Source organism: Zalophus californianus, chromosome 15 (genome assembly GCF_009762305.2).
Source record: "Zalophus californianus isolate mZalCal1 chromosome 15, mZalCal1.pri.v2, whole genome shotgun sequence".
Classification (NCBI taxonomy): domain Eukaryota; kingdom Metazoa; phylum Chordata; class Mammalia; order Carnivora; family Otariidae; genus Zalophus; species Zalophus californianus.
Window position 1 is genome coordinate 12,215,158 of NC_045609.1, and position 15,294 is coordinate 12,230,451.

The 15,294-nt window shown below is 42.1% G+C and overlaps 2 protein-coding genes across 9 annotated transcripts in view; one reads left to right on the forward strand and one right to left on the reverse strand.

The window, feature by feature from the left end:
* Nucleotides 1-5,990, forward strand: part of HEATR1 (HEAT repeat containing 1) — a 46,725-nt gene extending 40,735 nt beyond the window's left edge. For all 3 annotated transcript variants that reach the window (XM_027596763.1, XM_027596765.1, XM_027596764.1), the window contains 8 exons: nt 383-541; nt 706-840; nt 988-1,092; nt 1,182-1,350; nt 1,853-2,007; nt 2,556-2,714; nt 4,599-4,707; nt 5,683-5,990. In XM_027596763.1, coding sequence (XP_027452564.1) covers nt 383-541; nt 706-840; nt 988-1,092; nt 1,182-1,350; nt 1,853-2,007; nt 2,556-2,714; nt 4,599-4,707; nt 5,683-5,771 — 1,080 coding nt within the window. In that variant the 3' untranslated portion in view covers nt 5,772-5,990. The remainder of the gene's footprint in view (nt 1-382; nt 542-705; nt 841-987; nt 1,093-1,181; nt 1,351-1,852; nt 2,008-2,555; nt 2,715-4,598; nt 4,708-5,682) is intronic.
* A 926-nt stretch (nt 5,991-6,916) lies between these two features.
* LGALS8 (galectin 8) overlaps nt 6,917-15,294 on the reverse strand; it is a 42,216-nt gene continuing 33,838 nt past the window's right edge. For 4 of the 6 annotated variants that reach the window (XM_027596771.2, XM_027596770.2, XM_027596767.2 and 1 more), the window contains exons 5-11: nt 14,669-14,788; nt 13,942-13,998; nt 13,174-13,200; nt 12,925-13,047; nt 12,385-12,473; nt 11,444-11,609; nt 6,917-8,652 (exon numbers count right to left, since the gene is read on the reverse strand). In XM_027596771.2, coding sequence (XP_027452572.1) covers nt 8,503-8,652; nt 11,444-11,609; nt 12,385-12,473; nt 12,925-13,047; nt 13,174-13,200; nt 13,942-13,998; nt 14,669-14,788 — 732 coding nt within the window. In that variant the 3' untranslated portion in view covers nt 6,917-8,502. The remainder of the gene's footprint in view (nt 8,653-11,443; nt 11,610-12,384; nt 12,474-12,924; nt 13,048-13,173; nt 13,201-13,941; nt 13,999-14,668; nt 14,789-15,294) is intronic. The other 2 variants (XM_027596772.2, XM_027596769.2) reach the window with 1 other exon arrangement.

Consider the following 15,294-nt stretch of genomic DNA (forward strand, 5'->3'; position numbering starts at 1 on the left):
TCATACACTCTATAGCCAAGACTTAAAAGTAGACTTCTTACAGAAAGGGACAACTACATCTGAGGAGCTTTCTAGAATTTTTTAGTAAGGAAGAACTTGACTCTTCTCATGGTCTCTGCATTCCTGTCTTAAAAAAAAAAAAGTCGGGAGTGCTCTGTGTCCTTCTGCCATTTACCTACATCCCTGACTTCCACTTGGGAAAGAGGCATCTGTTCATTTTTCTCTACAGATGTTCAAGGCTGGCTTTAAAAGGAATTCTTGTAGAACTGAAGTGCACTGAGCTTTTTGCAACCACTAGCATCTGAATTGAGTTCTGTAAGTGTGCAGACATTGTCAGTGAGTTCCCATACTGGCTTTGAGCACTTTTTTTATATTCCTCTAGGTGGTTCATTTAGAGACGATCACTAGTGAAATGGGTTCTGCCTCACAAGCTAATGTCCGCGTCACATCCCTTAAAAAGACAGTGGCTACCACGCTCTCACCCCGAGTCTTACTGCCAGCAATCAACAGAACATACAAGCCAATTGAGAAGAACTGGAAGGTTAGTTCATACTGGGTATTAGACTTTGGAGAAGGGAAATATGGTACTGAAATTTTTACGTTTTCACTTAAAGAAGAGGGTGGTTATTTAATTCCTCGGTGAATGCATTAACTAACTCTGAGAATATTAAAAATTGGCACATCTCTTTACTGTGTTACCGGTAGAACCACATGGGTCCATTTATGAGCATCCTGCAAGAGCACATTGGGGTCATGAAGAAGGAAGAGCTCACCTCCCATCAGCCTCAGCTAACCATATTTTTCTTGGAAGCCCTGGACTTCCGAGCACAGCACTCTGAAGTAAGCTTATTTCCACTTCCCCAAATCCTAAAGTGATCTGCCTGTTTAAGAGCCAGAGAAAAATCTAGCTATGTAACCTGTTTTACTTGCAAAAGTTAGAGCCAGATGTTAGTAATCTGGCTAATAGGTCAGCTCTTCTGTTTTCAGAATGATCTGGAGGAAATTGGAAAAACAGAAAATTATATCATTGACTGTCTAGTAGCCATGGTTGTAAAACTTTCTGAAGTCACGTTCAGGCCCCTGTTCTTCAAGGTAAGCTTTTTTCTTCCACGTGTCCTTTGTACTCAGATAAAATGGTACAAGATAAATAGAAGAAACTAATACTACTTTATCTTTTTAAGCTGTTTGATTGGGCTAAAACAGAGGATGCCCCAAAGGACAGACTGTTGACATTTTACAACTTGGCGGATTGCATTGCTGAAAAGCTGAAAGGGCTTTTTACTCTGTTTGCCGGGCACTTGGTGAAGCCTTTTGCTGACACCTTGAACCAGGTGAACATCTCCAAAACAGGTTGGTAGCTGACCCCAGTTCAGTTGACACCTCTGCTCTGTGTACCTTACACACGGCGCAGTAAGTATAGGGAAGCATAAGGAAGGTGAAGTTTTTACTTCATGGTCAGTCGACAGGCATTGAAGTAGTCGTTCCAGGGTCATAAAAACATGTTAGGATCAATTGACTCCCTTGGGAGAAAGAATAAAGTACATGGGCGTTAACTGTAAGTTATTGAAAGTAACTGTAAAACGTTCACGTTGGTGTATTCCGTACTGCTGATAAGTAACCCGCTGGACAGCTGCTAACTGAGCTGGCCAAACTAAGTGATCTTGACTGAGAATCTTCTCTAAGGAGTCACATATCTGAGAGCCATTCATATTGTGCCTTCATCCTGATTGGGTTCTGTATCATTTTAGAAATACCCTTCTGTTTGTGGTGTTAATAGTGATTTGAATTTAAACGTTGGAGATTAAATTGTGAAAATTGTTTTTTTTTCCCTTTTACTCTCCCCTATCTACAGATGAAGCGTTTTTTGACTCTGACAGGGACCCTGAAAAGTGTTGCTTGCTCTTACAGTTTATTTTGAACTGTTTATATAAAATCTTCCTTTTTGATACTCAGCATTTTATCAGTAAAGAGAGAGCCGAGGCCTTGATGATGCCCTTGGTGGACCAGGTAACCAAATAGAACCATCTTTTTTTTTTGACAAACGATGAGGAAGCCGCCATCCCTGTTAAAGTGTTACTAGATTTTATATCTACTAAAAATTACAGCTGCTGGGTTTTCTTCTCCAGGCTTTTTTTTTTTAATGAAATTTCTATTTCAAAATTGATTTTTCATTTTGAATGGAAAGAACTCTTCATAGTGGTGTGTACTAAGTTTTACTTTTGAATTTTTCAAATGAAAGGCATGATATAAGGTATCATGGTTAGATTTTTAATTTTCTAAAGTTGGATTTATCGAGAATATTTTAGGACTTGTCTGCTCTCTGGAAGAACTCCTCTCAGCTGTTCTGCTGGAGGGAAAGGGGTGATGCTAAGGGCTAGAAGAGTCTGAGCTCCAAAACCGTGGTAAATTTGTTCTAGAGAGAGAGTACTAGAATTACACCTGGTTTTTGAGCCTGCTGCCATCATGAAAGAGAGTAAAAAATTATTTATACATTGGGTATTTTTTCAAACAAAAAGGAGACTCGTTGCTCAAAGTCCTTGTCTCTCTCTTTATAGCTAGAAAACAGGCTGGGAGGGGACGCACGCTTCCAGGAGCGGGTGACGAAGCACCTGATCCCCTGCATCGCGCAATTTTCAGTGGCCATGGCAGATGACTCTCTTTGGAAACCACTTAACTACCAGATTCTGCTCAAGACAAGAGACTCCTCACCCAAGGTAGGAGCTGTGGTTGACCAGCACCGAAGCTACGTGTATTCATCATACAACCCAAACAGCCTTAAAGCGGTCAAGGATATAGGACCCTGGTAAATTAGCAGGACACGCTGCTTATCTTCTAGAACTAGAGGTTGCTTGTGAGGCAGAAGTTTGAGCCTGAGAAATTTTTGGTTTTTACTTAAAGGGTATTTATAAATAATAGAAGTCCTCTCCCACCCCCACGTGTTAGACACAAGTACTAACATTTTCTAAATAGTTTAAATTTTGAAAAAACCTGAAGTAATTCCTCGTGTTTCTTAAGCTGCCTTTAAATGTCCTTGTGTTCCCAGAGACAGACTTTCAGTTTGCCCGCAGAACATTCCTTTGAGTTAGAGCAGTGATATTACCTCCGTTGTATTTATCAGGCTTAGGATTTTGTGGAATAACAAAAGGTAAGCACCTCACTGACCTGCACAAGGATGAATGGAAATTAAATTCCATGCCTGAGTGTCAAGTGTTTTCAAACTGGTTGGCAGTGCATCACCATTTCTCTAATTATCATACAAGAGCCTCAGTGAATAAAACAGACCAAAGCAGAATTTTACTGAAAGGTTTCGTACTTGAAATTTGTAATATTTATTAGAACAAAGAGAACAATGAGGCTATTTTCATGAACCCCCAAATTTTAAATTGCAGGTTCTTACAAAGTTGCATTAAATTTATTTGAATGTTTTGTTTTGATAGTATAATATCAGTAAAGTCTGGTTTGAACATAGGTAGTTAAAGACGCTTTTTAAATTAATTTTGCTGCATCCAAATATTTTTTAAATGATCCAAAACTAGAAGGAGGACTAGTACAACTTTGATTTCAAAATGAATCACTGGGGCGCCTGGGTGGCTCAGTCCATTAAGCATCTGCCTTCAGCTCAGGTCACGATCTTGGGGTCCTGAGATCGAGCCCCCCGCATCGGGCTCCCTGCTCAGCGGGGAAGCTGCTTCTCTCTCTCCTTCCTCTTCTGCCCTTCCCCCCCCGCCCCCAGCTTGTGCTCTTCCTCTCTTGCTATCTCAAATAAATAAATTCTTTTAAAAACAAAAAATAGTGGATCACTAACAGTGCCCGACGACTGCTTGCATTACTTGTCATAGACCAGTCATGTGAGAGACACCCAAACTTTTTTTAAGTTCCTAGACTAGAACATCATAATACATTGTTTTTTAATTCTGTGCTGAGCATGAGACCGGAGCCAGCGCCCATCCCCTCCCATGACTGTAGTGGTGACACCGGGTTCTGAGTGAGAGGCCCTGCCTGAGGTGACCAGGGATGCTTTTCAGCCAGGCCAGCCTCATCTCTGACAGCTAGGCGAGCCAATTTGGAATGACACTCTTGAGTTTGTGTGTAGCATTTTATTTTTAAAGGAAAATGTGGGGGCGCCTGGGTGGTACAGTCGATTAAGCTTCTGACTTGGTTTCGGCTCAGGTCCTGATCTCAGGGTGGTGAGACTGAATCCCACATTGGGCACCATGGTCCAGCACGGAGTCTACTTAAGATTCTCTCTCTCTCTCCCCCTTTCCCCCAACTTTCCACCACCTGTGTGCGCATGCGTGTTCTCTCTCAAAAAAGAAAATGTTATTAAAAACATACTCACATTAAGCCCTGCAGTACTGGAAGACACTTATAAAACACTGGTTTGTAGAAGGTTGCTCATACTATAAACGGAGCCCAAATTGTTAAATTGGTATTCTGAGATGAAAGCTGACTGGACACAAGGGGAGTAAACTCATGTGAAGGAACGTTTAGTGTAAAAAGTCAGAGGCTGTCTCAGGTTAGTCATAAGATATAAATGTGGCAATACTTTTTGGGGTTTTTTTAAAAATCCTCATTCTTTACCTCTTTATCCCTTTCAGGTCCGCTTTGCTGCTCTGATTACCGTGTTAGCACTGGCTGAGAAACTAAAGGAGAATTATATTGTCTTGCTGCCAGAGTCCATTCCTTTCTTAGCTGAATTGATGGAAGGTAATTCCTAAACTACTAAGAAATAATTTCAGTAAAATTCTGTGAAAATGTGCCCAGTGGTAATGGAAATGTGGATAGAATGTGATGAGCCCTTGGCTCCCATCCTCCGCCTGCACCGCATCTCCTGCTGCAGACACAGGAGGCTGAGCTCCTGTTTTGAGTAGGGTGGGGAGTGCGCTAGGGGGCTGCCCCAGGATCATAAGAAACTTTGCTCACGGTGTAATCTTCACTACCTTTACTTTTGTGTTTATGATGGTAAAAACATACTACAATATGGTTTTTCATCAACCTTGGACATTTAGATCATTGACTATTTTGGTCCCCAGACATAGGGTTATTGTAGTAGAGTGTCTAGTGCCATTAAGGTTGCAGTAGGTTAGCTGCCTGTAAATAATGACCAGCATTTACTCCGTGCTCTGCATGGAGGATCTCATTTAATCCTCACGATGGGCTGTATGCCATTATCCCTGTTTTCATAAAGGAAGAAACTAGAGGCTTGACGAGGATGAGTTTGATGATGTGAGTGTGATAGGTAGAAGTGGGGTTTGAATCCAGCCCTGAGCAGTTGTGGACGTACCGCACACGTGCCACCACGCAGACCAAGGGAAAACGGCTCAAGTCTTATTAGGACAGACAGAGCCAAGTAGACAAATGGCTTTTTCATATTAATGGTTCACTACTTTTCTAAAAGTACATTCACCTCTGTTTCTTATGTCCTGGACAAGGGGCATCACTAGGAATTCAGAATTTTCACTACTGCACCACTATTTTGGGGGCTCTGTCTTACTCAGCTTCCAGGTCTGAGACCAAGAAGGGGGGGGTATGCTGAGGAGGAGGAGAGGGGATGCTCTCTGCTGCACTGATGTTTCATTTCCCTCTTTTGACTGAACAATGGCCAGAGAATGCAAGACCTGAAGTATTAGACGAACGATAATTGAAGCAGGAGATTGTTCAGTTTTTATTTTTGTTTTTTAGATGAATGTGAAGAAGTGGAACATCAGTGTCAAAAGACTATTCAGCAACTGGAAGCTATACTGGGAGAGCCGCTCCAGAGCTACTTCTAAAACTTTGGGGTTTTGGTGTTTCTTACTCTGTTCAGAGGTCAGATTTATTTTTCATATTTTTATTTTTGGGTGTTTGGTACCATATTACTTTTGGTACCCTGACACCTATGCGGACTCCTTTACAAAATCCCCCCCTGGTTTGTGATCCCATAGAAACCTCTCCAGCTACCTGTACAGAATTGCAGCAAGAGTAAATGATACCTGGGATTTGTATACAGACTGCTGTGTTTGTTTAAACATTTGCTGAAGTCTTTTCTGATTGAAGTTACTGATATTACGGACGTATTTAATTTGGGCACTCAAAGGTGAAAGTACCTTATTTAAGACTGTAAAACCTTAACTCTCTTCCAGAAAGGGATGTCTTATGTACATGGTATCCATGTCAGAGATTTCACTCAAGGTAGCTCTTCAAGAAAAGGACATTACTCAGCAGCAGCACTTTGGACTGTAAAGCGATTTGGAATACTTTTCATTTTGGGTAGATGACACTTCAGCCTTAATTTTTGTGTGTGTGGCCACAGAGGGAATTGGTTCTGGAATGCATTTCCCATTTAGGACTACAATTGTCTTTACCCTTCAGTCTTTGGGGGGACCAAGGCAGTGGGCTGTGTAGGCAGAGGCCACAAATAGAAAAGGCCCAGGAATACTAGGTGGCATGGCTCCTCCAGGATTAGAAGTGATCACATTTCCACTGATGGTAATCCAAGAATTACTTGTACGAGAAAGTATCAGATTTGTTTCAAAGCTTTGAGGTTTTCTAATCTCTGATGTCACGTGAAGTAAAGGCTTTAAAAAAATTAAAATCTGCCTTTAAGGCATTTTATTTACTTAGACCTTTAAAAAAATTTTAAAGCATCTAAGACTGCACGTAGAATGTTTAGTTTGAAAGCCTTTGTTCTAATAAAGAAATTTAGTGCAGAATTGTGATGAAGCAAAAGGCTAAATTGCAGCTTTGGAGAGATACCACTTGCTAGGAATGTGTACTCCCATCTAAGAAATCTCTTGATAAGATTAGTAAATGTTAACAGCTTCTTCTTAAAACACATTAATATTTTGGGTTTTTTTTCCTGTCAAAATCTCATGTCTTTTTTAGTAATACTTGATGTTTACGCTTTTGTTACACATGAAGGTATGTTTAGGTATTAGAGGAAACAATGTATGTGTGCTTTTATTTTTCTCTGAGTAAGCCCTCTGATGTTCTTTAGAAAGGGGGGAAAAAAAAAACCCTGGAGATTCCTTCTACAACTTTCCCAGTTGAAAGTCAGGACCCCCCCTCCTCCACCTCCCATGAGCTTGGCAAGATGCAACATAATAAATTAACATGAATAGAAAAGAATTAAGTGCCAGAAGCTTCTACACTGAGTACTTCTAAAAAATCAGATTGCTAGTCTTATTTGTACCCATATACCAAAAAGACTAACCAAAAATCTGTAATGAAAATATTTGTAAATGCTGGCAGCATATTCAGCCCAGCACTTTAACAGATAAAATGATCAAACTGATTCAGCTTTTTTTTTTTTTTTTACCTCCCCACTCCCAAGCCTTGGAAATTTCTTGTAACAAGATCTGACCTGTAAGAATTGTACAAAGAACTTCTGCCAACTCACTTCAAAGAATAATAGAAAAAATTACAGAAATGCAACAATTTAACCTGCTGATACAGGTTTGATTTTAATCACTTAAAGTAGAACAGTGTTTTGATCTCCGTCGCTGATGATGAGGGACTAATCTTTAGAAGAGCAGAGAGGCAAGGTTGGTTTGGATGAGGCCAAGAACAGACTGTTACACCACTTCTCTCTGCTCCATTGGTCTCAGTGTAGTTTACCCTCTGATTGATAGTGCCTATTTTATGAAGTCATGAAACCTCATCTTGACGTTGTTTCGTTGAAGGCTTCTACTTTAAACTTTCTACTGGAGTATGTGTAGACTTCGGACTCACCCTGAATTCAGGTACTCTAAGCATTTACTGGTACAGACATCAGGGGCCTGACATCAAGTTAATTTTAATACCATTGGTTTTGTTTTGCTGTGTTTGTTTTTTGCCTTAATCTTTGTGCTGTGTTCAGATTTCGCAGTGTTAAATTACTTGGAAATGCTTACAGCTAGTACAGCTGGGTATTTATCGTGCTAAAGGAAACTGCCAGATGTAAGGCAACATCAGTCCTTTCCATTATGGGATATGATTGAACTTTGGGTATGAAAGTGATCGATGGAGAAGTAGTGTTTTGTAAATTAGTTCATGGAGGTGACTTCACAGCTGAGTAATTATCTCTGGTTACTTTATGTGATTAATGCCTGTAGAAAAATCAGTGGCATGATATGAGAGCAAAGAAGATTCTGAGCTCAAGAGAACAGGGAACAGAGTGGCACTGTGCTCCACTGTATACTTCTATCCACAGCTCCTAGCACAGGGCTGACAGAGAATAAGTGCTCCATGTACATTAGCTTCTGTATCAACCGATACTTGTTGAATGTGAAGCAGAGGCCAGAGTGGGAGAGAGAACAGGAAGGCCTGAATAATGACTTTTTAAGTTACCTGTTGCCTCAAATGTCCTTATTCTGTGCTAGACAAAGCCACAATGCGTGGCAAGGACTGAGAACACCTAGGAGGACTTCATGTTATGCAAGCTCATTTTAACAATATATATACACAAATATAATAGATGCATTTTAACAAGGCCAGGGTTACATAAGCCATTCTGTATTTCAGTTTTTGTAGCAAGCATATCAGCTACCAGCTCCTTACTTCCAGTAAGTGAATATCTCCATCAATTTCCAGCGTGTCAATATCGCTAAGCTCTTTAAACCTGTGTTTGTACTCCAGGCTGTGTACACCATTTACCGCAACCTTGAATTCTCTAGCATCACAATAAATTATCATCTGGAAGGAAAGTACACACAACATTAGTGGCTCCTCTTGGTTTAACATTTTTTGTTTTTTGCACATTAACAGAATATCAAAACATAAACCCACTGGGTTTGCTTTATACACAGAGGCGTTCTCCCAGCTTGCTGCTGTTAACTTCTAAGACTCTAAAGTTTATCTGGTAGTAGCACCTTCTGCCTTGTCCCACTCAGGGAAGTGATTCTGAGTATGCTTGGAGCCTCACACTGTCCCCAGGGCCTGAGGCCTCCGTGCCCTCCACACGTTACCTACGCTGTGCCCTTTCCTGCCCGTCGCTCCCAGCAAAGTTGCGCCCCCCGCCCACGTTTGGGAACTGTAATGACGTCAAAAACTGCTGCCAGATTGACACAGAGGAGCGGATTCCAGCTTATGGGTTGAAAACCAAGGGACTTTTCTGCCTTAAACTCTAGGGTCTTAGACAAATCACACAATCAAAAACGTCAGAAGTTTAGGGCACTCTCTAGGACTGCACAGCTGCGTGGTGACCCTGACTTCCATCCCAGCTCAGCACATCTTGGTCTCCATCTGTTTCCCAAAAGCTCAGGATTCTGTGAATCCACAGAGGAATGAGCATTCTGGCAAAGATTCAATTCAGATTCATGACTGGTGTGAGCCTTTCAGAGTTGTCTTTGCCTAAAACTCAAAACAGCGAAAACCAAAAGAAACTACAATCACTTTTACACCAGAAACTCCTCCTTCTGGTAACACATTCCCGATGCCAGTCAGCCACGATTCTGCCAGTTGTTCTCCACTCACACTCAAAGGACCGGTTTGGTGAACCTGCACTGTGTTCTCCCTTCTGTCTCTTCTCTCTGTCAAGGCTTCAGAAGAACAGAAAGGAGCAGCCCAACCCTGCTGCTAACCCGGCTCCATCCCCAGGGACCAGGCTGAGGCAAAATCCAAATCTGCCAAGAAGCAAAGACTGTATTTATTCTTTTGCTCTGACTAGTGAAAGTGGCTGTGAGGGGAAATTCCATGGATAAAAGAGGTGACAGAATCAAAGGCTTTAGAGCCATGTAGAGAATTGGGGAAAATATCCATAACCTGGGATTCTGTCATGCTCACAACAGTGGTGGGAATCCCAGTTTCAACCAGGTGGAAGGGACCCTTGGTGAGGTACCTTTAACGAAATCTCAAGAGAACACAAAATACAGCCTCATGCCCAGAAGGGGCAATAGAGGGGCACAGTGGGAAGAGTCCATCGGTCCCCCGCATCGTACCAGAGCAAGCGCGGCACCACTGCTTTACAGATGGAAGGGAACCGTCTGCGGCCCGGGGAACATACTACCGCCGAACAAGTACAAAACGGGCAAAAGGCCCACAATCTATAAGAAAACACGGAACAACAAAATCCCTCACAACCATCTGATGTTCTAGAACAGCTCATAACAACCTGATTTGATGATAAAAGAAATTACAAAACTGAAAGATATTTTTTAAAAGACTGTGGCAGCTGAATAAATGAATCTGAAACAATAAGGAACAGAAGATACTGGTTAAAATCAAGCTAATGGCATAATGGAATAGTCCCAGAATCTCAATGAAAGCATATTAAAAAGGCAGGAGTTTGAAGCAGTTAGAGAAAAACCAGTCACTACAGAAAATTAAAAACAGTGGTCCAACATGAGGGTAATTACTGTTCCTGAGGTAGAAAACTAACAAAAGGAAAAAATGATTATTTAAAAGAATTCTTGTCCTTTTCCATCTTAATACAGAACCAAACTTGGGGTCGGTTCAAAGAACAAGTTATGTCACTGGTTTCCTGTCACCAGCCCCAAGGATCCACTTCCTTCTGGAGCAGTCACCTCTGTCTCCTGCCAGTGAGCCCCCAGTCAGACTCCTGCCAAGCCAAGAAACCCCTGTGCTGCACTCCCCACCTCAAATCATCCCCTCAATCTGGAAAACCCACCTTTAACTTCACCCTCCTACATCCTTCTGAATTCCAAACCAATCTCCACACCTTCCAGGGCACCTCCTACGATTAGGGCACATTTGTTACTCCACATACCGGGAACTTACGAATACACATGAATGTCCGATTGCCTGACGTTCCTGCCTTTAACAGCTAGTTTTGATGAGTCCTTAAAGAACTCAACTTAATGGTCCAGAGCACGTGACAGTTTGGAGAACGTAGAAGCATGACTTAAATCAGTGACCCTGAGTGACCACATAAGGCAGTGCTTCACCTAAGCTGGTGAGTGAACCTAGCCAACCACCCAGCATCCACGTCAAGACTACTGTGTGCTCAGCATGCAGAAACACATTTTGGGAAAGGTTGTGTGACCATAATATTCACACATTTGGGGGACTCAGGACCATATGTCTTAGTAAGGGTCTAAACATCTCTCCCCTTGAATAATATACAAACAGGACTAACCTGGAAGAAAGGACTGCCACCTACAGCTATATATAACCAAGACGGCAGGTGGCAGAGCAAACAACTTTATGGTTCCTGTGTCCTTATGTTCACTCAGGTAATATCCTAAACCTGTTTCCCTGTCCTGAGGCAAGGTTCCGGTTAAAATTCCTATGAACTAATACGGGGCCACGCAGTAATAATTCCAAGCCAACCAGGTGGTATTCTACTGGCTGCGCCGCTTACACCGACCAAAGTACTGTCTTTTGAACGCCCCTTTCATAATGCAGACCCTCTCCAAATAAAAGCCACGTGCAATTTCCACGTATTAAGCTAGGACTTGATTTAAAAAGACCATTTATCCTACCCTCCTCTCAGGATTCTTTGTCGTGTCCCATAAGAAAGTCTTACCTCAAAGTACATCCCAGGACTAAATGGGAAACAGGTAATATTTCTCTCTTCTTCTCCCCAGGACTCATGAAGAAAAGAATTTCTTACAAATGCTTTAATATTCAGCCGTGGGTTCAAGTGAAGAGCAATATCCTTTGATTTTCCTGATACTAGGTTAACATTAAAGCTTTTGAGAGAATAAAAAAACACAAAATCAAGTTGAAGACGGCAGTGCAGTTTCTGCAATTTTAACAATCAGAACTGAGCTCTCATCACAACTACACAAAACACGTGCACACAGATACAGGAATGCAGATGGTGAAATTTTAAATTCGGAGTTAGCATTCCACTGATGTAAATATGCTCTTTGCAAAATAAAAATCTAAAAAACTTGAACATCAGAGTTGAGACCTCGGATCTGGGTGGGAAGCAACCGAAGGGTTAGAGCAAGTAACCTAAATGCTTGCTTCAGGCTGCAGGAGGATACGGTCCTCTCAAGTACCATTCTCTTTTAATATTTACAACTGTTCTTGAAAGTGACTGCTTTCTAGGAAATAGCTAACTTCAAGCTTTCAGAAGTCTGAACGTCTCTAGAAAAGGTTCTTAAGCAGAAATTCTACAAGTCACATGACGTGAGGGGCCCTAACGCGAGTCACCTGACCTGCCGGCTGCCCTGGAGTTCTACAAGGCACAGGTGGGCTTCCCGGACAAAAAACGCCACCCTCTCGTCTGGCCACAAAAAGCCTAGCTCAAAACACTGGCCTTTAGTCCTGATTCTGCCACCAGCTAGTTGTTAGCAGTCTTGTTGGCAGCCTGACCTCCTGTGGCTTTGACAGTCTCACCTTCTCAGTGAGGATCAGGACCCTACTCCTCTCCCAGGTCACAAGACTGGTAGGGCTATAAGGCAGTAAGAGACGTGCGGGCAAAGTACTCACACTAGTCCTGGTCACAGTGATACTGACCCTTTGGCAGTTTTATTCACTTCTCCTTTAATGAAGACGGTTCGTCCAGGGCCCATGGAGGAGTTCAACCTCGCAGTGAATGGCAGAGTCTGAGGAGAAACCACAGTCAGCACTAGGAAGCCTGCAGAAAGTGACCTCATGGGAAAACTGTCCAAAGACACGGGGCAATGTTTAAAGCCTTGCCCCTGTGAGCCCCAGCGGTCAGCACCACCTGGCTCACAGCGAACACTCAAGGAAAGCGTTTCGGAGGAGGACATGAATGCACGGGAAGTGGGGCCTGAGTGAAACACACTCCGAGAAACTCGCCTACACTTGGGGTCTGCAGCCGTGCTCCACATTCTGCCTGAGGGGAAGCAGCCCCGGGGGGGAGCATTACAGAAAAACAGCCCAGAGCCTCGATGCCCAGCTGACTCTCCGGGGTCAGCACAGAAAGGCAGAGTGGCTGCTTTGGGCTTCTACTGAGGGTAGAAGTTACACATTACCAGCTAATTGAAACTTAATTGGTTATACAGAATTAAGAAAATTTTTGGCTCTTCAAACCTTTGACAAACAGCTGGTAGGTAGTATTTTGGCGCAAGTCAAAGTGTGATTGGCAGTCGAACCTTTGCTCTTGGTGTAGACAGTTCTGGGTACGGTTTTAGAAATGTCTCCTCTATTACTAGGCTGTTGGGGAAAGAGTTCTGCAGTAAGGTAGGGAAGGAATGAAGCTATCTTCTAAGGTTTAAACTATTCATGTCCTGGGTGATTTTATAAAACATTCCATGTTATAACCTAGGCAAAAATACTTACAAAATGTGGTGTGTCGGACTTCAGTACCTATTGGAAGAGAAAGTCAAAGTGAAGACATTTGAAAGGGGAAAATTACATTTTATAACATGAGCAGTCAGATCTTACTGGTTATAACGGCCAGAGCCTGCGCTTCCTGACGGGGTGGTGCGGACTTGTGATGGGCTACTCAGGCTGGGGATACAGTCTCATGGTCCTGGTCACCTGAAGCCGGTATCCTCCAGCATAAATTAATTTTTCGTAAGACTACACGTGAACTTAAGACATGTTTTACTTGTTCTTTCCAAGGTGCTCCCAAAATGCTGAGATACTATATTCCATCTATTAGGTCACATGTTCCGAGACCATTAAGGCATCACTTTCTCCATTAATAACAGAGACTCAGTGTTTAGACTGTACTTCTTCCTACTGGGGAGAAGATGTATGTGGAAGTTCATGTGTCAAGGCACCGTGTTCAGTATTTACAAATACCGTGTGCCAGTTCTCTTCAACAGTTAAAGAGAGGGGTTTGTTTGTTTTTTTACATAAGAATGGTGGGTAGTGGGGAGATACACTGAGAGCTCGAGCATCTGCAAAACATACAGTGACTGGGACAGAAGGAAATGCCTTAATTTTCAAATGCTTACTTCCAGCCTATTAATAATTAATTAAAAATATTTTTTCACATTAAAAACATTATTTTAAAAAACTCAGCTTGCCTGCCACTTGATTTACATGGAAACTAAAAGAACATTTTTAAACTGGTAGTTCATAAAAAGATTTAATATTTACATTTTCTTTACTTATCTCTGTCAGTTCCAGAATAGATGCTTGGGTACTTCTGAAATCCTGAAGATAAGATTAATTTTTAACATCCATCAGAATTCTAAATACAATCTCCCTGACACATCAAAAAGAAAGAATTATAAATAATACTAAACATGAAAGCATGCTTGAAAATTATAATCCAAAAATGTACTTCACATTAGGGTCCTTTCCCCTATCAGACTGGCAAGCGTTATAGAGACTAAGAACGAGCATCGAGAAGAATGTGAGCAAGCGGGCATGGCTGCGGAGACTTCACCGCTGGAAGTCTTTTTGGAGAGTGAGCTCACCAGCCCTCCAACTAGTATCAGTTGTAACTTAAAATGCACATACCCTTTGACTCAGACTTTCTACTTCAAGAATTGATTTTCGAGAAATCCTCCCCTGTACTCCTATGTCAAGGAATTAGCCCCTGTTAAAAAGGGTTTTTGTTTTGTTTTGTAATAACTGTTTTGGGTTTTGTTTTTGTTGTCGTCGTTAAAACCATTCTAGATTTGAGCTCCTATAGACATTAAAGCCCTGGCCAATACACAGCACGCTACCAGTCTGAAAGATTTACTTCCAAAAAATTAATACACTAATGATGGAAACATTTACAGTATTTTTATCTTAACAGAAGACGTTAAAGATATTTCCTACCGTTTCATCAGAAGACATCACTGAAGAAGACCCCAGGCCATGGAAGGGTACTCACCGAGCTGAAGCTATAACCAACTGAGTGGACATTCACTTTGCCATAAATGCCCAGAGTGTCTATTTTCCCTGGGCTAATCCTGTGGGCATAGAGCAGTGTATGTTTCCCATTTACAGCCACCTAAATGGAAACAGAAGACAGCCCAGCACCCCCAGAAAAACAAAACAAAAAAACAATTAATACATTTAGTAATGTATCCAAATTTAAACCAAATTTAAATAGTGGTTACTTGGGTTTAATTTCGTATCTTTGCCCACAGGTCTGCACATTACATGTCTGACCAAACTGAAAAGCATCCATAATACTAGCAGTGTTTCTTAACTTCCTTTGAGAAACCACCATAGACGCCCCGCCCCGCTGACATTATGCGTTCATGAGTATGTGTGCATTTGCATGTGTGTCCCTGTGCATATACATGAGTCCCCCGATTCCCTAGGCCTGTGAACACCCCGGTTGGCGATCTGCCCTGCAAGCTTGCCACCCCACCCGCTGTCCTTGAGGACCACACTCTAAGGAAGACCACCCTGCACATGGCAGGTGTTCAGTAAATATCCGTTGAATCTGCTGAACGAAGGGACATGGGCAAGCTACCCAGTTCAGCTGCAATTCCTAGTGTAAGCAGGAAA